The following is a 22,630-nucleotide window of genomic DNA, read 5'->3' on the forward strand; positions in this document are numbered from 1 at the left end:
GGGAGCCCAGTGGTTTTGGGCATGTTGCACAAAGGTTAGAAGCTTGAGCTTCTGGGTTACACATGAATTCAGATCTCCCCACCCCACAGTGCTAGGGATGGAACCCCGGGCCTGGGGCAGGCTAACCAAGCTGAACCATACCCCAGCCCTTATTCAAATCTCTGCCCCAATATACACTGACAAATTACTTAGCCTTTCTGGACCTCGGTGTTTTCATTAAAATGAGACCTATTTAAACCATTTCATGGTGGGCTGATGTGTACCTCTGTGGTAGAGCACTTTGCCTAGCATGCCATTCTCAGCATAGGTTTGGGGGTGGAATGGGAGGATCATTTAATGGCATGGTGATGAAGTTTTTATAAGATCATGCAAGTAATGAGCTGAGGGCCACACCTGAGGAGGAATAAGAGCTGAGAAGTATTAGCAGTTGTCATTACTACTGGGATTTCCCTCTCATCCTAGCTCAGCTGCCCATCCCTATTCTCAGATTTCCTTCTGGACCCTGGGGCTATGACACCTTCCAGTGATAGAAACTTCTGTAGTTGGAGGCTGTTAGCCCTGTTGTGTAGACACTGATGATCTCAGTGATTACCAGCTAGAAAATCTTTCAGTCTATGTATTGGGTCCTAGAGAAAGGGACTAAAGATTATGGACTCAGGCACCTAAGGATGAGACAGGACACCCATCCGATAGGCAGACACCAAGCTAGATACAGAAACTGAATCACATCCAGACTTTAATACTGAGAAACTGGGAAGGAATGGAAGGGACAAATCTGGGAAGGCATCTGCCAGAGAGTAAAAATGGAAAAGGGAATGTATCCAAGCAAATAGAAAAGAGATAGGAGAGAATCTCCATAGGAAGGTGGGTAACTGTCTCTGTAGTTTAGTGAATTATTTTGATTATGTATCATTAAAAAGGTCATTTGAAGGTAGGAGCAGTTTGGTTCCTGCTGGGCAATAGGATAAATAAACTTGCTGATCTGACTCCCAGTTGATAACGACCCCACCCCACCCCACCCCCCTCCTCTTGTTTCTCCACTTTCCCAGGTCTCAGTGATGGACCAAACCCAGTTTCAAGATTGGACTCTGCCCTTCACTTACTCAGCTCAGCTCTTGCCTCCGCCCTACTCCAGAGTCCCCAAGAGAAACCAAACCAATAAAGAATAAGCTGAAATAAATCATTGTGCACATTGTGAAAATTTATTCAAATGTCAACTGAGGGCTGAGGATATAGCTTGGTTGGTACAGTGCTTGCCTCTTTCTTTCTTTTTTTTTCTTTTCTTTTTTTTAAGAAAGAGTGAGAGAGAGAGAGTGAGAGAATTTTTAATATTTATTTTTTAGTTCTCGGCGGACACATCTTTGTTGGTATGTGGTGCTGAGGATCGAACCCGGGCCGCATACATGCCAGGCGAGCGCGCTACCGCCCTTCTTTCTTTCATTCTTTCTTTCTTTCTTTCATTCTTTCTTTCTTTCTTTCATTCTTTCTTTCTTGGTGGAACGCTTGCCTCTTTCTTTCTTTCTTTCCTTCTTTCTTGGTGGAACGCTTGCCTCTTTCTTTCTTTCTTTCTTTCTTTCTTTCTTTCTTTCTTTCTTTCCTTCTTTCTTGGTGGAACGCTTGCCTCTTCTTTCTTTCTTTCTTTCCTTCTTTCTTGGTGGAACGCTTGCCTCTTCTTTCTTTCTTTCTTTCTTTCTTGGTGGAACGCTTGCCTCTTTCTTTCTTTCTTTCTTTCTTTCTTTCCTTCTTTCTTGGTGGAACGCTTGCCTCTTCTTTCTTTCTTTCTTTCCTTCTTTCTTTCTTTCCTTCTTTCTTGGTGGAACGCTTGCCTCTTCTTTCTTTCTTTCTTTCTTGGTGGAACACTTGCCTCTTCTTTCTTTCTTTCTTTCTTTCTTTCTTTCTTTCTTTCTTTCTTTCATTCTTTCTTTCTTGGTGGAACGCTTGCCTCTTCTTTCTTTCTTTCTTTCTTTCTTTCTTTCTTTCTTTCATTCTTTCTTTCTTGGTGGAACACTTGCCTCTTCTTTCTTTCTTTCTTTCTTTCTTTCTTTCTTTCTTTCTTTCTTTCATTCTTTCTTTCTTGGTGGAACGCTTGCCTCTTCTTTCTTTCTTTCTTTCTTTCTTTCATTCTTTCTTTCTTGGTGGAACGCTTGCCTCTTTCTTTCTTTCTTTCTTTCCTTCTTTCTTGGTGGAACGCTTGCCTCTTTCTTTCTTTCTTTCTTTCTTTCTTTCCTTCTTTCTTGGTGGAACGCTTGCCTCTTCTTTCTTTCTTTCTTTCTTGGTGGAACGCTTGCCTCTTTCTTTCTTTTTCTTTCTTTCTCTAACCCTATTTTGTATTTTAGGGTCAGGGTCTCTCACTCAGTTGCTTAGTGCCTCCCTTTTTTTTTTTTTTTTTTTTAAAGAGAGAGTGAGAGAGAGAGAATTTTTTTAATTTTTTTTTTTTTTTTTTTTTTTTAGTTCTCGGTGGACACAACATCTTTGTTTGTATGTGGTGCTGAGGATCGACCCCGGGCCGCTCGCATCCCAGACGAGTGCGCTATGGCTTGAACCACATCCCCAGCCCCAGTGCCTCCCTTTTTCTGAGGGAGGCTTTGTATTCATGATCCTCATACCTCAGCCTCCGGAGCTGCTGGTATCAGAGGTGCATGCCACTGCACCTGGCTTCTTTCTTTTCTTCTTCCTTTCTCTCTCTCCCTCTTTCTTTAATCAAAATGACCTAACTTAAAGCCTCAGCACAGCTGGGTATGATATAATTTCAGACATTTGACACAAGGATTGCAACTTTGAGGCTGGCCTGAGCAACTTGCTGAGATCCTGTCTCAAAACAGATTGGGCATGTGTTCAATCCACAGTACCTCAAAAACCAAAAAACAAAACAAATAAAGAAAACCGAGCACCTCATGACAACCTTTTCAGGTAAATAATACATGTTAACTGTGTACTCCATTGCCTTTTTAAGGTAGAAAATTAAAAATCCATGCAGTCAGTAATCCTGCCACAAGGTCAATGAGTCACTTAAAGCAAGTAAGGAAGTAAGGAAATCTGGGATAATCAACATTCAATGGTGTGCTGGAGCAGAGGGTTTGGAAGAGTCAGTGTTAAATCCTCTGGAATTCTGTGAACAGGTTATGAAACCTTTGGTAACTTGAAACTGGCCATGGTCAGGGTATTTACAACATAGGTATTGGCAAAGGCTACTTATCAGATTTCTCCTCTCCCTGCCTCAAGAGGTGGTTGTTAAACATTGACCAGCGTATAGTACTGGTCAGTAAACTTTCTCTAACATTATAAGAAAAATGGGAAAAATGTGTCTGAATAAAGGGAAGAGCACATCTGCTTAAGGGAAATTAGGAATCACATTCTAATGACTATATCTAAGGGAGTGTGCAAGTGTCTAGTTGAGAGCACGAATAGTTAGATGAGGGCACGAATGTGTGCAAGGGAATGAGTGTGTATAATTTTTAAAAATATATATTTTATTTTTTAGTTGTAGATGGACACAATATCTTTATTTTTATTTTTATGTGGTGCTGAGGATGGAATACAGGGCCTAGCACTGCTAGGGGAGCAAATTACCGCTGAGCCACAACCCTAGCCCAAGTGAGTAAAATTGAAGGAGTCATACAATGGGAGTCAGGAAGGAAGGGAGGAAGCAGGTAGTTTAGGTGGTGGTGTTAGTGAGATCTCAGTCTTGTTCCCAATGCAAATCCAATAAGAAGGACACAGCTTTGAGGAAAAGGAAGAAGATAGTTTATTACTTTCTAATAAAGAAGAAACACAGGGGACTCCTATCCCAAAGGCTGTGATTCTGCCCATCATGGGGAACAGGGTTTTTTAAAAAGGTGATTCAGAGATAATGAGATGGGGGCAGGAGAGATCAGGGAGGAGAAGATTAGGGAAAGTTCAGGGAAAAGATGGGAAAAACAAAATTTAAGTTCCAAAGCAACAGGGATATAGTCCAAACATCAAGTGAACCCCTGTAACAGTGTCAGTAAATAACTGAGGGACTGTGTTTCTGTGTTTGGGGTGATGTAAGAGTATGAGGATATGAAATCAGAGTGTGTAAATGAAGAGGGTTCACTGAAAATTACAGGCACTGTGGTACTGTAACAGGGGTTCCACTTGATGCTCTGACTATATCCCTTGGGGCTTTGAGACTTACATGTCCCCCCCCCCAGTCTTCTTTTCCCTAACCTTCTCCTACCTGATCTCCTCCCTGATCTTCTTTGATATTCTTTTCCCTAAACTTCTTCTCCCTGACCTTTTCCTTTCTGATCTCTAGCCCCAATCTCATTTTCTCTGAATCACCTCTATAAAAACCCTGTTCCCAATGATGGGCAGTCACAGCCTTTGGGACAGGAGTCCCCTGTGTTTCTCCTTTGCTAGCAAAGCAATAAACCTTTTTTCCCTTTTCTCAAAATTGCATCCTAGTTATTGGATTGGAAGGGTAGGGGCTGCATCCCCAGCCCCTACTCCGCTTTTTTCTGAGACAAGGACCAATCCTTTGAAAACAGTTCATGCCTGTTTAATTCCAGCAACTTGGGAACCTGAAGCAGGAAGATCAATAGTTTGGAGGCCAGCCTCAGCCATTTGGCAAGGTCCTGTCTTAATATAAAAAATAAAAAGGCTTGAGAGTAGCTCAATGGTTAAATGCTCCTGGGTTCAATCCCTAGTACCCTTCCCTCCCAAATAAAAATTACAGAAGGCCACTGTTTTTGACTAAACTCCTGTATAGGTTATAACAAACCAAATTAAAAATTAAAATGGAGTTGCTCATGATAAAGTTTTATATTATCAAGGTGAAACTAAGCTGTTTGTCTGACCTGACAAATCAGGTTTAGGTTGATGTTAGCAAAAATTATGTGCAGGTCAGGTTTGATAATGAAGTTCCTTCTGCTTTAATCCTTTTTTCTCTTTCTCATTCCCCCTCCTCTCCCTGCCAGCCAATTTACAATCTTGGGTATTAAACCCAGGGGCACTTTACTACCCATCTACATCACCAGCCTTTTCTGTTTTGAGACAGTGTCTCACTAAATTGTCAGGCTGGCCTGAATTTGAGATTCTCCTGCTTCACCCTCCCGAGTTACTGTGCCAGGCTCCCTCTCTGCCTTACCTCTACACTTGGCTACAAGGAGAATACAAAATGACCAATCTGCTTTTTATTTTTGCTTCTCCTTTCTTCAATCCCTTCTGTCTGTAAAACCAACCTCCTTAGTTGTGACCATGAGCAATACTTTATTTTACAGGATGAAGAGTTGCCCCAATAGTCATTTACAATCCTTATAATTTTATCCTTTGACTAGGGCCAAGTTTTTAATTTTTTTTCCTTTTTAGTTAGCACTGGGGATAGAACCCAGGGCTGCAGTACTACTGAGCTACATCCCCAGCCCCTACCCTGCTTTTTTGAGACAGGGGCTCACGAAATTGCTGAGGTTGGACTCAAACCTTTTGACTCTTCTAATTTTTTTTTTAAGAGAGAGTGAGAGAGAGAGAGAGAATATTTTTATTTTTTTAAGAGAGTGATAGAGGGGAGAGAGAGAGAGAGGGAGAGGGAGAGAGAGAGAGAGAGAGAGAGAGAGAGAGAGAATTTTTAATATTTATTTTTTAGTTCTCGGCGAACACAACATCTTTGTTGGTATGTGGTGCTGATGATCAAACCCAGGCCGCATGCATGCCAGGCGAGCGCGCTACCGCTTGAGCCACATCCCCAGCCCAAAAGAGAATATTTTTAATATTTATTTTTTTAGTATTTGGCGGATACAACATCTTTGTTTGTATGTGGTGCTGAGGGTTGAGCCGGGCTGCACGCATGCCAGGTGAGCGCGCTACCGCTTGAGCCACATCCCCAGCCCCTTTTGACCCTTCTAGAGCTTCGGCCTCCTAGTCGCTGGGTTTACAGACATTCACAGCAATGCCTGGTTAAAAAAATTGATCTTATTACTCCTTGGCAAGGTAGACTATGCTGTCATTCAGTACTGGAATGAGGCAGGAAAATAACTTGAACCCAGCAGTTCAACACCAGCTTAAGCAACAAAGTGTAACCCTGTTTCAACAGCAACACAAAGCATCTTCCTTGTTAGATTCAATAACGCTATCCAAATCACCTATGCAGCTTTCTAAACACAAAAATGACAGATTCCACCCGAGTCTATGAATAATAATAACTCTTTACTTTTGTGCTGGGCATTGTACTTAATACTTTATTAATTTCTCACCGTCCTAACTTAGGTGTTATTCTAGTTTTACAACTGTGGATAATGAAACAGAAGAAATAATGGAAATTGCTTTGAGTTACTAAACCTTATGTACTGGAATGAGCTGTGGGGCAAAGCAGTCTGACTCTAGAAGTCAAGTTAACTGTAAGGCCCTCCCAAATCAGAATTTCTGCGTGAAATTCTAACAGGTTAAGTTCCAGTAAAGTGGAATGGCTTCTTGCTTTTGCTGAGAATGGAACCTTGGAAGATCGACATAGTGCCTGGCATTTAGTAGGTGGTTCTGGAGTACTTCTTAATACGAGGGGCACGCCTGTATTCCCAAGCACTCAGAAGGCAGAAGCAGGAGGGTCCCAAGTTGGAGGCCAGCATGGATAACTGCGCTAGGCAATGCCTCACAAAATAAAACAAAAAGTGGTGGGGATGTAGCTTACTGGTAAAGCGTCCCTGAGTTCGACCTTCAGCATCGGGGAAAACAATAACAACAACAAAAAACCTGGTTCATTTATAACTTTATCAGCTATTTTTTAAGAAGTCAGAGGAAGATTTATCGACCTCCATGCAGTGGAGTGGTAGTTGCGGGAACTCCAGGACCTGAGGCGACAACGCGCGCAGGATGCGGGGAGCAATACGACAGTAGTCGGGGTTTTCATCCGCGCACGTCAACCCTTCGGTGCCATCGGAGCTTTGCGGATTTTTGCCACCAGAATAAAGCGGGGCCCGGCCCGTGGCAGAGGGAGACCCTTGGAGCCGAGGAAGGAAGTGGGGCGTCACTTCCGGCGCGCTTGGATGACGCTCTGCCGGGGCTTCCGTGTTGGAGCCGGCGGCAGAACCCGGGACTAGGAGACCTGGGGTCTCGGTAGCGGGGTGGCCCGCGGGCCCAGGGCGGGGATGCACCGCCGCGGCGTGGGAGCTGGCGCCATCGCCAAGAAGAAGCTTGCGGAGGTGAGGACGAAGAGGTCGACCCCAGCCCACCCCTATCCCGTGAGAAACTGAGTTCTCCCAGTGCAGAGTTCTGTACCCTTCAGTCGCCTCGCAGCAGATACTAAGACAGGCTTTTTGGGCGCTGGGGAACCGAGTCTCTCCAGCTCCTGGTGGATTGACGTGTCAACATCCCCAGGTCCACTAGTTCTTTCCCGCGTTTCCTCAGTTTGATCACAGACAGAAGCCATCGGCTCTATTCCCTCACCCTGTTCTTCCTAAAAACACTTTAGAAAGAGACCTTTCTCTTTTTATACTCCAGCAGAGGCAGCAAAAGTGGGAGTCCCCACAGCCCACTTCCTCAGCTCATGTTTGTTTCTTTGTTTGACAGGCCAAGTATAAGGAGCGAGGGACTGTCTTGGCAGAGGACCAGCTGGCCCAGGTGAGTGATTGAAGGGCTTCAGCCAGGGAGGGAGACATAACAGGGCTGGTCAGGACATCATTGATGTGAACTACATTGTTTAGATTGAAATAAAAGTAGAGTGTCTGGCAAATCCGGATTTCTGGGCTGCTATGATCTTTTAGGCGACTTGCTAATAATACTAGCTAACGTTTTTGAGTGATTTAAATGCTTATAAGGTTCCAGGCACTTGTCTCTTAATTTTATATATTTGTTAATTTTGATGCTGGGATTGAACTCAGGGCCTTGTAAATGCTAGGTTAGCCCTCTACCACTGAGCTACATCCCCAGCCCTTGTCTACTTTTTACATAAGCCATCTTGTTCAGTCATTAAAATCCTATGTCAAGCTAAAATTAAAAAAAAAAAGAAAAATCGGATTCTCCAAAGATACTTATTGGGAGTGGCACTGCATTGGGAATATACATGCCACAGTTAGTTATGTCCATATACAAACAGATTGAGGCAAAGAGAAGTTTATTTATTTTTTCTTTCTTTCCTTCCTTCCTTCTTTCTTTCTTTTTTTTTAACCAGGAATTGAACCCAGGGGAACTCAACCACAAGTCACATTCCCAGCCCCCCCCCCTTTTTTTTTAATGTTTTGAGACAGGGTCTTGATAAGTTGCTTAGGGCCTCATTAAGATGCTGAGGCTGGCTTTTATTTTTGATACCAGGAATTGAACTCAGGGGCACACAGCCACATCCCCAGCCCTTTTTTAAGTTCTGTTTTTAATAGGGAATTTTTTTTTTTTTAAGAGAGAGGGGGAGAGAGAGAATTTTTTAAGATTTTATTTTTTTTAGTATTCGGCGGACACAACATCTTTGTTTGTATGTGGTGCTGAGGATCTAACCCGGGCCGCAAGCATGCCAGGCGAGGGCGCTACTGCTTGAGCCACACCCTCAGCGCCCCTATTTTGTATTTTTTAAAAATATTTATTTCTTAGTTTTCGGTGGACACAACATCTTTATTTATTTATTTATTTTAATTTTTATGTGGTACTGAGGTTCAAACCCAGCGCCCCGTGCATGCCACGCGACCGCGATACTGCTTGAGCCACATCCCCAGCCCCTCTATTTTGTATTTTTTAGATGTTGATGAAACTTTATTTTATTCATTTATTTATATTTGGTGCTGAGAATTAAACCCAGTGCCTCACACATGCTAGGCAAGTGCTCTACCACTGAGACACAAACCCAGCTCTCCTATTTTGTATTTTATTTAGAGGCAAGGTCTCACTGATTTGCTTAGTGCCTTGCTAAGGCTGGCTTTGAACTTGGGATCCTCCTTGCCTCAGCCTCACAAGCTGCTGGGATTATAGTGTGCACCACCAAACCCAGCCAAAAGGAAGTTTTTAAAGATGAAAATGAAGAGGATTGCATTGTATATTTTGAAACAATAGTCTTGGTCACAATGATAAATAACAAGAGTGGCATCAGCCTGGGGTTGAATAGATAGCAGATGGGCAGATGTTTTTGTAGAAGTAGTTTTCATAAAAGTTTGTAGTGGACTCTGTGTAAGCTTGTGGTTCTGACAACCTTTTGTGATAGTTTTAATCTTGTAGTCATGTATGAATCTAAGAACTCTTCCTTTATAGGCTCCCAGCTTATTATTTTGGGAGTACAGACACAGTGACTCCATTTTGATTTTGACAATTCAGATTTGATTCACACTTATAAAGAAAGAACTCAATTAGTTTAGAATTAAGAACATTGAGACACTGAGTAATTTATCCAATGTCACATGGGTTGTAAGTGGAAAAGCTATTCATTTTATTTATTTTTTATTTGTTATAATTAATTATACATGACAGCAGAATGCAATTTATGCACTTTGATATATCATACATCGATGGGATATAATTTCTCATTTTCTGAGTGTATTTTTTTTTTTTTTTTTTTGAGATGAGGTATTGCTCTGTTGCCCAGGCTGGTCTTGTATGCTTGGGCTGAAGTGATCCTTTAATCGGGCCTGGGATTGTGGCTCAGTGGTAGAGTGCTTGCCTAGCATGCACGAGGCACTGGGTTCGATCCTCAGCACCACATAAATGTAAAATACAAAATTAAAAAAAGAGTTACACTAGGTTTGAAGTGATCCTTTAATCTTCAGAGTAGCTGGGGCTACAGGTATGTCCCCCAATGCTTGGCTTTAGAATGATTTGATAAAAGTCTTTTTGGGCTTTTAATATATTATTTTTTGTGATGCTGGTCCCCAAGCCAAGACCTTGAATATGCTGAGCCTATGTGCGGTGCCACTAAGTCACATCCCTATTCCTTTTTATTATTGATTGATTGATTGTGCTGCTGGGAATCAAACCCAGGGCCTTGTGTATGCAAGGCAAGCACTCTACCAAATGAGCTGTATCCCCAGCCCCTATTTTTTATTTGAGACAAGGTTTTATTAAGTTGCTTAGGGCCTCACTAAGTTGTTTGGCTGGCTTTTGAACTTGGGATTCTCCTGCCTCAGCCTTCGAGTACCTGTGATTTCATGTATGTGCCACTGTGCCCAGCTTCTGATAGTTTTATGTTGCAAATGAGAAGATATTGGACCAGGAATGGTTATTTTTGGAAGGATAGAAGATAGTCTTTATGCCAGGTTCAGTGACACATGTAATTCTGGTGGCTTGGGAGGCTGAGTCAGGAGGGTTGTAAGTTCAAAGTCAGCCTCAGCAACTTAGTGAGGCCCTGTCTCTAAATAAAAGTTAAAAAGGCCTGGGGATATGGCTCAGTAGTTAAGTGCCCTTGGGTTCAATCCCTGGTACAAAAAAAAAAAAAAAGTGGAAAATGTTGGCTGGGGTAGATAGTCTTTATTAATTAGGGAAAGTGAAAGAAGAGGTAATATAAATAAAAATTCATAGAATCCACAAACTTTATTGTGTTTGCTCTGATATTCAGCTGCTCCCCTCCCACAATTTCCTTAAAAAAATATGTGTGTGTGTGTGTGTGTGTGTGTGTGTGTGTGTGTGTGTTGTAGTTGGACACAATATATTTATTTACTTATTTATTTATTTATTTATTTATTTATTTATATTGGTGCTGAGGATTGAACTCAGTGCTCACACATGCTAGGTGAGTGCTCTACTGCTGAGCCACAACCCCAATCCCCCATTTCTTTATGTGGAATTGATCCCTAAGGAGATCCATGACTCAGGTTAAATAACCACTATAATCCTAATTCATGCCAGACTTCATTTTTTTCCTACCTACCTTTTCATTAGTGGCTGAAGATTTCCCATTGTCGGAACACTGCATTCCCTTATTTCAAAGACAAAATGGATTATTAGATATACCTTCAATTTATTAACTTTTTTTTTGGGGGGGGGATATCACATTAGACATGCTTGTTGATTATTATTGTATGTATCCTGATTTTAGAACATGGATATATGAAAAAATGTGTAGTTTAGAACTGAGGAAAAAGTATAGCATCTCACTTCTGACAACTGTGCACAAGTAGGGATAAAAAGAGGAGACAATAAACAGCATAATTGTAGGCCTGAAGGAGACACGTTATTTCAGCTTTTTCCTTGCCACGGACCAGGAGCTTATTTTGGGCAGCTAATTATCTCCTGGACTGCTCCTAAGCTACCCCTTGTCCTTCCAACAGATGTCAAAACAGTTGGACATGTTTAAGACCAACCTGGAGGAATTTGCCAGCAAGCACAAGCAGGAGATAAGGAAGAATCCTGAGTTCCGGGTACAGTTCCAGGACATGTGTGCAACCATTGGAGTGGATCCTCTAGCCTGTAAGAAATTGTAGCGGTCCAGTGTCCTCATAGGGCTGCTAGGGACAGAAGCTTATCTACCCTCTAACCCCTTAGAAGGGCCTGTAAGAAAAGCCAGAGGATGTCATCTTTAGGGAGTACCTAGCAAGATGGCTAGTGCCTATTCTGCTGGGAAGATGGAAAGACTAGAGTGAAGAACAAGTAGCCAGGGCCCATGATTCTCCCTTGAATAATCTGTAGTGGGGGTGTTTTTGTTGTTTTAATGGCATTTCCCCCTATTTTTTTAAAAAAAAAAAACAAAAAAAAAACTATTTTTGGGACTGGAGTTGTGGCTCAGTAGTAGAGCACTCACCTAGCAAGTATAAGGCCCTGGGTTCAATCCTCAGCACCGCATAAAAATAAATAAATAAATAAATAAATGGAATTGTGGCCAACTACAAATAAAAAAATAAATATTAAAAAAATACTGGGGCTGGGGATGTGGCTCAAGTGGTAGCACGCTTGCCTGGCATGCGTGCAGCCCGGGTTTGATCCTCAGTACCACATGCAAAAAAAAGATGTTGTGTCCGCTGAAAACTAAAAAATAAAAATTAAAAAAAAATACTATTAATGAAGGTACTTTGTGGTCATATAGTCAACAAAGAGCTATATAAAAAAGGAAGTGGAAGTCTCCTGACTATCCTATAATTTGGGGGGTAGGGGATATAGGAGATGAACCCAGAGTCTTAAGACTGATCCTGTCTTGTAATTGCAGAGGTAAATAACACTAATAATTAAACGACATAGATGGTCCCCATTGTAGGATGGTTCACCTTGGTAGTGCTATAAAAGCAATTGGTATTCACCAGAAACCATACTATGAATTTAGCTTTTTCCTGGGTTAATGATATGTGAGTAAAATACTCTAGGATGCTGGGAAGCATGAGTTTGATCAGAAGGGTACATAACTGATACTCTACAGTGTAATGTGTTTCTAACCTATGACATTGCATTGGTTAGGTGTATTAAATGTATTTTATTATTTTTTTTAAAGAGAGAGAGAGAGAGAGAATTTTTTAATATTTATTTCTTAGTTTTTGGTGGACATAACATCTTTGTATGTGGTGTTGAGGATCGAACCCGGGCCGCACGCATGCCAGGCGAGCATGCTACCGCTTGAGCCACATCCCCAGCGCCTATTAAATGTATTTTAGTTTTTTCATATGGAAGATTGAATGCAGGGGTCCTTTACCATTGAGCTACATCTCCAGCCCTTTTTTGTTTTTTGTTTTGAGACAGGGACTCAACAAATTACTTAAAGCCTCACTAAGTTGCTGAGGTTGGCTCTTCCTTGAACTTAGGATTCTTCTACCCTGCTGGGATGACAGGTCTGCAACCCTGCTCTGGGCTTATTAAATATTATTATTATTATTTTAAAATGAGGATTGAACTCAGGGTTGTTTTATATCCCCAGCCCTTTTTAATTTTCATTTTGGGATAGTGTCTATCTAAGTTGCAGAGGCAGCCTCCCAAGTATCTATGATTGCGGGCATGCTTAACCTGCTTGACTTCAGTGGATTTTTCCAATGCCAAGTTTGCCTATTTTTTCTCTTAGCCTTGTCTAGATTATATCTCCTACTATATTTCACTGTATGCTTTGGAAAAGGAAAACCACTGAACTGTAACCTCGGCCCCAAAAAGGACTTTGACATTGCCCACCCTTTGGAACTGTCTGAGCCTGTTTTTTGAGCAGTTCTCAAGAGGCAGGTTGTCTGTCACAGAGGATCTTGAGTAGCAAGTAGAGCAGGACTTAAAGCTAGGCAACAAGATTACTCGAAAAATAGATGTTAAAGTCCACTGTTGGAAGAACAGATAGGATGAAGATTATTGAATAACTTAGCTTTTGTTTTTTTTCTCTCTTATAGCTGGAAAAGGATTTTGGTCTGAGATGCTGGGCGTGGGGGACTTCTATTATGAGTTGGGCGTCCAGATTATCGAAGTGTGCCTGGCTCTAAAGCATCGGAATGGAGGTGAGGGCAGTGGTGAAGTTCATGGATTGGGCATTGAACTTCTCTTGAGTAGAAACCCTCAAAAGATTATCTTTTCCATCCTGTAGTCTGCAAACCTGCAATGTCTTGAGATACATCTTAGCTGTTTTATGCAGTTGAATCCATGGCATGTCTCCACAGCTAAGGGTAACTAGAATTACCTGAATGATCATTTCCCACACCCCCTGCCCTCTTTTCTTTTTTCTTTTTTTTTTTTTTTTTTAGAGAGAGAGAATTTTAATATTTATTTTTTAGTTTTCGGCGGACACAACATCTTTGTTGGTATGTGGTGCTGAGGATCGAACCCGGGCCGCACGCATGCCAGGCGAGTGTGCTACCGCTTGAGCCACATCCCCTGCCCCTCTTTTTGTTTTTCTAATACATGGGTGATTTACAACTGAGTTACATCCCAAGTGCCTTTTCTTTTTTTGAAACAGGTCTTTAACATTGCTGAAGCTGTCAACAAATTTGTGATCCTCCTATCTCAGTCTTCCAAGTTGCTGAGATTACAGGCTTACACTGCATCTGGCCAGTTGTCTATTCTTGAAAGATCTTTGGCTGGGAATATCCAGTCCTGCCTCATTACAGAAAATAGAAGGGAAGTAGGAAGTAGTTTTGTCCCATGATGTGTGATGCATCTGGGTTATGATTTTCTCATTAATAACTACAGGCCTGCACTGCCTTTTTGAGGTGTAGGATGCCACTTGAGTCTGCATTCCTGAAAATGTGATGTTACAAATAGTCATCTAGGGTTGTGGCTTAGTGGTAGAGTGCTTGCTTAGTATGTGTGAGGCACTGGGTTTAATTCTCAGTACTGTATATAAATAAATAATAAAATAAAACTTTATCAACAACTAAAAAAAATTTGTAATTGAAGTATTCTAGATTGGGTATGGGGGCACATGTCTGTTATCCCAGCTACTCAAGTGGTTGAAGCTGAGGAACACAAGTTCAGGGTCAGCTTTAGTAATTTAGCAAAGCCCTGAGCAACTTAGACCCTGTCTCAAAATAAAAAATTTTAGGGGCTGGGGATGTGGCTCAAGTGGTAGCGCGCTCGCCTCGCATGCGTGCGACCCGGGTTGGGTTCAATCCTCAGCACCACATACCAACAAAGATGTTGTGTCCGCCGAGAACTAAATAAAATAAATATTAAAAATTCTCTCTCTCTCTCTCTCCCCTCTCTCCTCTCTCACTCTCTCTTTAAAAAAAAAAAAATAAATAAATAAATAAAAATAAAAAATTTTAAAAAGCTGGATTCAAGTGCTCCTGGGTTCAATTAACAGTATCAAAAACAACAACAGCAACAAAAAAGTTATAAATTGTTGGCGATAAACAGACACAGCCCTTATATCAAGAACATTGCAGCCATAAAGGTAATCTCTTCATCTGCTTTCTGTCTCCCTCTCCAACAGGTCTGATAACTCTGGAGGAACTACATCAACAGGTGTTAAAAGGAAGGGGCAAGTTCGCCCAGGATGTCAGCCAGTAGGTGTTGCCTTGCACCCCTTTTAGAGGTCTTTAAAGTCAGATGGAAATCATTTATTTATTCATTTATTTATAATAATTTTTGTTTTGGTACCAGGATTTGAATCCAGGGGAGTTTAACTCCTGAGCCACATCCCTAACCCTTTTTATTTTGAAACAGAGTTTCATTAAATTGCTTAGGGCCTCACTGAGTTGCTGATGCTGGCCTTGAACTTGCCATCTTCTTGCCTCTGTCTCCCTAGTCTCTGGGATTACATGCATGTGCCACTATGTCTAGCCCTAGATGGAAATCTTCTTCCTACTCCTCATATGTGTAGGCTAGCTTAGGTGCTGATTTTTTTTATTTTTAGTTGTCAATAGACATTAATTTTTATAATTTATTTATATGTGGTGCTGAGAATCAAACCCAGTGTCTCACACATTCTAGGCAAGCGCTCTATCACCGAGCCACATCCCCAGCCTATGATTTTTGTTTCTTAATTTTATTTTTTTCAGTACTAGGGGTTGAACCCAGAGGTACTTTATCACTAAGTTATATCCCTTTTTATTTTTTGAGACAAAGTCTTGCTAAGTTGCTAAAAGTCTTACTAATATGCTGAGGCTGGCCTCAAACTTCTCATCCTTCTGCCTCAGCCTCCCAAATTGTTGGGATTGTACGCTGCACCACCATGCCCAGCTGTGAACTGTTTTTATTGCTCTGTATGGTCAGAAAAAAATATATTTTCATATGAGAAAACTACAGAGACCTATTTTTTAAGAAAGGCGGCTGGGGATATGGCTCAGTTTTTGACCATATCCTTTGCATGTGTGAGATCCTGTATTTGATCCCTAGCACTGAAAAAAAAGAAGATAAACACACCTCATTTTGTCCAGGCACACTGGTGCATGCCTGAATTTCCCCCAGCCAGCTCTGGAGGCTGAGGCAGGGGGATGCTGAATGCAAAGCCAGCCTCAGCAACTTAAACCTTGTCTCCAAGTAAAATACAAAAAAGGGCTGGAAGTATGGTTCAGTCCTTAAACCAGCACTTAATCCAGCTGAAGTACACCTGGGTTCAATCCCCAGTTCCACAGAAAAACAAAAATGAAACAAAACATTTGTCTCTCAACTAAGAGATTACAACTTGTATACATTTTGTGGTATTAGCATTTTTCATACATATGTATTGTTTAAAACTTAGGAGTATGTACATGGATTTTGAGATTATTTGAAGCCAAGGAGACAGATGTAGCCCTTAGAAATGCTGGGCATAGAGGGGCTGGGGATATAGCTCATTTGGTAGAGTGCTTGCTTTACATGCACAAGGCCCTGGGTTCAATTCCCAGCACCATTAAAAAAAAAAAAAAAAAGAAGAAGAAGAAGAAGAAGAAAAGAAATTCTGGGCTTAGAGATCAGGGTGATATAATGGAGTATATTGGCCTGGTTCACAAGCCTCTAAAACATAGAGTCCAATTAGAGAAGAAATTTGTGGTTGTTTTAGATGTAGCTCCCAAAGAGCTATCCCAGAATGAGATCATAAAGACCAGGAATATTAAAAAAGGAAGTTATGACAAGATTATTAGCCATACTCACTGCAAATGAGGTGACCTAGTGCATTTGAAAGAGTATTTCGTGGGGTTACTGGGGATTGAAAACAGGGGTGCATTATCACTGAATACATGACCAGTCCTTTTTATTTTTTTCTTATTTTTAGATAGTCTCACTAAGTTTCTGAGGATCTGGTTAAATTTCTGGGTCTGGCTTTGAACTTGCAATCCTCCTGTCTCAGCCTCCCAGGTTGCTGGGATTAAAGGTGTATGCCATCATGCCTGACAAGACAGATTTGAATCTGCTCTTCTAAGGGGTTGGAGAAAGCATTTCAATCTACCTAAAAGTTCTCAATTCCTGGTTGATTAGGTGATAACATTTCTATGCTTTGGCAGCAGTTATAAACTTCAGTTTGTGGGCTGGATATATGACTTACTCATTTTATGCCTTTCCTGAAGTTGTTAACTGGGAAATTGGAAAATCTGGCAATCCTGGGATTGAATTTCTAAAGGACTGGGAAAGTAGCTTCGTTTTACAACGCTTGCCTATCATGTGAAAGGCCATGGGTTCAATCCTCAACACCAGGAATAAGAAAAAAAAAAAAAAAGCTCTACAGTTCACACTACTCCCTGTTGTCTTCAGCTACCGTATCCATATTTCCTGATGAGCTTCAGTATGCTTATTACTTTTTAGGAAAAAAAGTTAGGCATGACAGTAGAATGTATTTTGACATCATACATACATGGAGTATAACTTCCCATTTTTGTGGTTGTACGTAATGTGGAGTTACACTGGTCATGTATTCTATTTTTTGCTTTTATTAGGGTGTTGGAATTAGTGGTTTGCCAAGTGTGCAATCTGACTTCTGTACTATCTTCCTTCAGTGTCCAAGCACTTTTTGGTGCCATTTAACCTGCCATTTTACTGATGTAGTTGAGTGTTGTGTGCCCTTTGACTCTTCTCTCAGGGTACCCTGCCTCGGGCAGAGCTGAAACTGCATTGTTGTCAGGTCTTATCTGCCAAGGGTCTTTAAGCTGCTCTTCCTCACCTCAGAGACGACCTGATCAGGGCCATCAAGAAACTAAAGGCATTGGGCACTGGCTTCGGCATCATCCCTGTGGGCGGTACTTACCTCATTCAGTCTGTTCCAGCTGAGCTCAATATGGATCACACTGTGGTGCTGCAGCTGGCAGAGGTAATGGTGCACCCCTAGAGAGTGTGAGAGCTGTTATCTCTTTCTCCCCACTGCTCAGGTCTTTTGCAGACTGTCTAATGGATGAATTACTCAGTCCTGTGCTCATTCAGCAGACATTTATTGAGTAGCTACAGTGCAAAGCACTGGGCTAGGCTGTGGGGCAGATATAGAGAGAGGTCCAATGAAGTCCCTGCTCTCGAGGAGCTTACAGTCTAGTCAGGTAGACAGACATGCAGACAACTAACTATATTTCCTGGGGTAGACACTCTCTGATGTCCTCTTAAGCTACTTTGTGGATTCCTCAAAACAAGTTTTAAAATTTTGCTTGCCAATTCTCTCATTCCTTGCATGCCTGAAGCATATACCATCTTCCCCCAGAACTCCATCATATATTTTAGGAAAGACATGTTCATTTCCTTAATTCTTTAATGAAAAATAAAATTAAGGAATGGGCTTTTTTATTAAAAATTTTTATTTTGGGGAACAGGTAGGATGAAGCAGGGCAAGAGCTATTTATATTTTAGATTAACAGGTGATGATTATCACCATTGCTTCCTATCAGTTATCATTCTGAATCTTCCCTTGACATGCATTAGAGTTCTCTGCAAGTCTAATTTAATATCTTAGTGTCTGGGACCCCACATATTAAGATCAAACCCACGAAACTACCTCTATCATCCTGAAAATCACTTCTCTAAACATTTCTTTTCCCATACTTTCTCAGGATTGGCCCAAGGGCAGCTCTTTCTCCTGTTCAGATAAGTGTGCTGCTCCTGGGCAGGTGCTGGGCTCTAGGGGAGTGCACTCTTAACTGACTCAGTTCCCACTGCTCCTTCCTTCAGAAAAATGGGTACGTGACTGTCAGTGAAATCAAAGCCAGTCTTAAATGGGAGACGGAGCGGGCGCGCCAAGTGCTGGTATGTGATTTTGGAATGGCCCAGAAAAGATGGGCTCCTGGTTGGGAGGTGGGTTCCACACAGGCAGGAACTTTAGGCTTGCTCTGCTCACTCTTGCCTTGTAGGCTAGTTTTCACCCTAGGAGAAGCCCATCATCTCTCTGCTGAGAAGGTAGAACTCATTAAGGCAAGCCTCTGACCCTGGGGTGCACTAACAGCAGCTGCCCTTGCTACTGAGGAATCACCAATGCCCACTTACTCTCCTGGACATACTCGACCTGGAGTTGCTGGTCAGGAGCTTAATATAGTTTCTGCTGGAAATAACTAGTACAGAGTGAAGGGAATTAATTACTACTTATAATTATGTATCTATAAGTATATACTAAGCAATATATTGCATATTATATAACAACTTTATATATATTCATGTACTGATGTAAGACTGTTGTGAAGAGGAAGCAGCAGCATGAGAATGTAGGAGCTCTGGCTTCAGTAGCTTTTCCCTTACCCAGGCAATTTAGTATCTAGATTTTTCATCTGTAAAGTGGGAGAATGTAAATATTGAGCATATTTCCTGCATAGGAATAGGAACTGTGAGTCCATCGTAGAATAAATGTGGTCCTTCACATTTGTTCCCAGCAAATCAACTCACAGCTAGAACAGTGATCTCTACTTTTCTCCAGGGAGAATGGAAGCAGTAATTTGCTCAAGGCCATAAAATAAGAGCCCTACGATCTTCCACTACATCCCACTTTACTCAGGCTCTACTATTCACTAGCAGCACAAGTTAAATGACTTGGTGGTTATCTTCACACTTCAGGCAAATGAGGCCAAGCAGCATCCCAGTTTGGTTGTGTAAGTGTGCAAAGGCACGTAAAGGCTGTTTGAAAACCTTGCTGAAGCCAAAATAGGTTTGGAGATTGCTTTGCTACCACACTTTACCCACAGAACCTCCCCTCTCAAGCATTCTTTCTTTTCCCCCCAGGAACACCTGTTGAAGGAGGGGCTGGCCTGGCTGGACTTGCAGGCCCCAGGGGAGGCCCACTACTGGCTGCCAGCTCTCTTCACTGACCTCTACTCACAGGAGATAACAGCTGAGGAGGCCAGAGAAGCCCTTCCCTGATTTAGTATGGAAGGATGCACAGTAGCAGGCAGTGAGAAAAAGGAGGAACTGTTGGTGAATAAACCTGGACAATTTTGTTTATAAAAGAAAGGTTCTAAGTTTTTCTTTCTTCCCCCAGTATTTTTTATTTTTTAAAAGTGCCTTCACATTGCATCTCTTTTGGAGGAAGCTTCCTTTATCCAGTAAGGGAACCTGAGTAACACAAGTACAGCAAGCACATATGACTTGTGCAGGTCATCTATAAGGTCATGGAAGAGCTGGGCCCAGAACACAAGCCATCTCCTGGCTACAGAGTATAGTTTTTTCTGTAGCCATAAAGTGAATAACCACTCTAATTCAGAACTCTTCATTATTCCATGCTCCTTATCACACACTAGCAGACCCTTGTGAACTAGTCAGTCACTGATTCAGTCTCTCCTAGCTTTCTCTGTAGAGGATCTACATTATGACAGATCCAAGTCTGAGTGTGAAGGAAACAGAAGTCAGTGTTGAATGGTGGCTAAGCTGGAGGAAAGAAAACAGAACTTTGAGGAGAATCCAACAATAGTGAATATTATGTTTTGGTCCTCAAATTCCCTGCTAGTTCTCTCCCTAGACTGATAACCAGGTCCCTCTAACCTCAGTGGTGGGACTCTTACTGAATACCTACCCTGTACTGTCTTATATTACACATTTAATCCTTGCAGCATTAATAAAAATAGGTATCCTTAACTTCACAGATGACAAATCAAAGTAATTTACCAGAGGCTATCAGCTTAAACAGCACCAAAGAACTGGGTCTATTAACCAGAACCCACGCTTTCCCATATCACTGCTTTGCACAGTACAGGCAGGCAGAACATTATGTGTACAATGCCTTCTACACATGTGGCCAGCCAAGAGGAAAAGCCCATGTGCCCCAGGAAGCAAGATTCTGCTATAGCAAGGATGGTGATGAGAGACCAAGCCAGAGTTTACAGCTCTCAAAGTAAACGCAAAATTCTTCAGAAGTGCTCATTTAATACTAGAAAGCTAAAATCCAGTGGTCTCTCCATGCGGACATCCTTTCCTTATCAGCTGTAGCACAGGCCCATTACTACTTCTGTTACACAGCATTGCTCACTCCTCAATGCTTTTGGAAGTCATTGAGGTGAAACTGGCCTTCTGCTCATTGACTACCTGAGCCACAGCCACCCTTGAAAAGCCCCTCCTTCCCTAACAGAGAAATAATCACCAACAGTCCTGCCTATACCACATTACCTAAGTCTTTTAGCTTCCAGACAATTCACTGAACAGTTCCTCTCCTAACAGATTCAGGCCCAGGTGAGTGTAGTGGTTGAGATGATCCCATTCTTCCTTGACAGAAACCCCCTCCCACACCCATAGGCGCTTCCTCCTTCTGCCAAAACAAACTTTATTGCACCAAAAAAAAAAAAAAAGAAAAAAAAATTTCATTTATGTACAGTCAGATATAAAGACATCTCTTTTCACTCCTGTGCATATATTTCCTCAACTCAAGATTAGGGCGTAAAAGTCAGGCCACTATGCCAGACATGCTCTGCCCCATGGCAGGGCCAAGGAGAAGATTGTCACTTCAAAGTGGGAACACTTAGATGGATAACAGACAACACTGGACCCACAAACCAAGGGCATTCTTCTCGGCCCTGGAGTAGCTCTGGGAATGGAAGAGGAGGGACATTGGAAGCAGGGTCCCTTTGAGTCTCCATGTTGAGACCTATTCTTCAGACAGCCAAGATAAACTTCTGTTCCCCAAGTGTACCACTCCCTCCCCAGTTCCTCTTCCTGCCCTTTAGGAAGCTCTTCTTTTGTGCCCCATTTTCCTCCCCCACTGTCCCCCCCTAGGGGAGTCCCATGATCCATCAGGCAGAGACCTTAAAAGCAGTGGGTAGGGCAGATACACCTTATCCTCTCTTCTGCCTGTGGCTGGATACTGACTGGGCCCTGTTTCACATGGATCACCAACACTCCATGGGGGTCCATAACAGCAAGAATCTGGAAGTAGGGGAAGAACATATCAAAAAGGGGAAGGAGAAATTCCCTTGATGCCCAGTATTATTGGGCACCTAGAACACTTTTCTGAGCCAACCAGTTAAAGGATCACTGCAGCTAAAATACAAATAGAGAAGCAACACAGCCAGGCAAACACCCATCAGAGCCAGTGACAAAGAGCAGCTGGGAGGGGGAAGGGAGAGAGGGGAAGGAGTCTCTAGAGTCCCAGCCCAGATCCCCTTCTGCCATTGGCTACTCCTGCTCCCTGGGGGTTGAAGTGAGGTAGGGGACTACAGACTGGGGTGAAAATACACAAGGTCAGCCAAACAAAATGCAATAAGGACTAGCATCAGTCTTCCCTGCTTACCCCACCCCCAAGAAAAAATATCCTCATTGTGACTAGTACTTAAGAAAATCTTTAAGAGACTATTCTATGTAGTGGCTCTAATCCCATACACACTGCAGCTGCCTGTGTTGGGAACTTTTCAAATCAGTGATTGCGGGAACACACAGTACTTCCGGCTTCTCACGGTGCCTGTGCAGGCTTCACCAAGACCTGGTTCAGTCCTGGTCCTGTTTATGTTCTGTCTGAAACCTAAAAGAGCAAGGGAACGAGGGGTAGGGGAGAAAGGTGCTCAGGTGCTAGGTAAAGCTTACTGATCAGCAGCCTAGACTCCACCACTGTTCCTTCTCTTTGGTCTGTCTAGAACAGTGACTATAAATTAGGAAAAACAAAATTATGCTGGCCCGTGGGAGATAAAGGGGCAGGGGGGCACGGAGGATAAGGGCAATGGGAAGCCCTGCTTCAAGACTGAAGACAGACACAGACAACCACCCAGACTGCTTAAGTGTCACAAACAGCCCCCTACCCCAAAGCTTCCTTCCAGATATCCCCATAAATCATTTGGGCACATTCCCTCTTGGAACTGAAATTTCTGTCTTTAAACCTTAAGGAGCTGGCCTTGCAGAGAGGTGTGTTTGTTGTTTTGTTTTGCCAGAGGCCCTCGTCATAGATGATCCTGTAAAGGTACCTTGGCCCTGATCCAAGATGAACACAGCCCCAGGTGCTCCAGCGCCAAGGAGG

General features: G+C 42.3%; 1 protein-coding gene across 1 annotated transcript; it reads left to right on the forward strand.

Moving 5' to 3' along the window:
* Positions 1 to 7,005: 7,005 nt before the first annotated feature.
* Positions 7,006 to 19,645, forward strand: Snf8 (SNF8 subunit of ESCRT-II). The gene is made up of 8 exons (XM_026386721.2): positions 7,006 to 7,151; positions 7,519 to 7,569; positions 11,190 to 11,328; positions 13,212 to 13,316; positions 14,747 to 14,819; positions 17,398 to 17,539; positions 18,382 to 18,456; positions 19,420 to 19,645. Exons 1-8 carry the CDS (start codon positions 7,098 to 7,100, stop codon positions 19,555 to 19,557), a joined length of 777 nt encoding a protein of 258 aa, XP_026242506.1. The 5' UTR covers positions 7,006 to 7,097; the 3' UTR covers positions 19,558 to 19,645.
* Positions 19,646 to 22,630: the final 2,985 nt, after the last annotated feature.

This window comes from Urocitellus parryii, chromosome 7 (genome assembly GCF_045843805.1).
Source record: "Urocitellus parryii isolate mUroPar1 chromosome 7, mUroPar1.hap1, whole genome shotgun sequence".
Taxonomy (NCBI): Eukaryota; Metazoa; Chordata; class Mammalia; order Rodentia; family Sciuridae; genus Urocitellus; species Urocitellus parryii.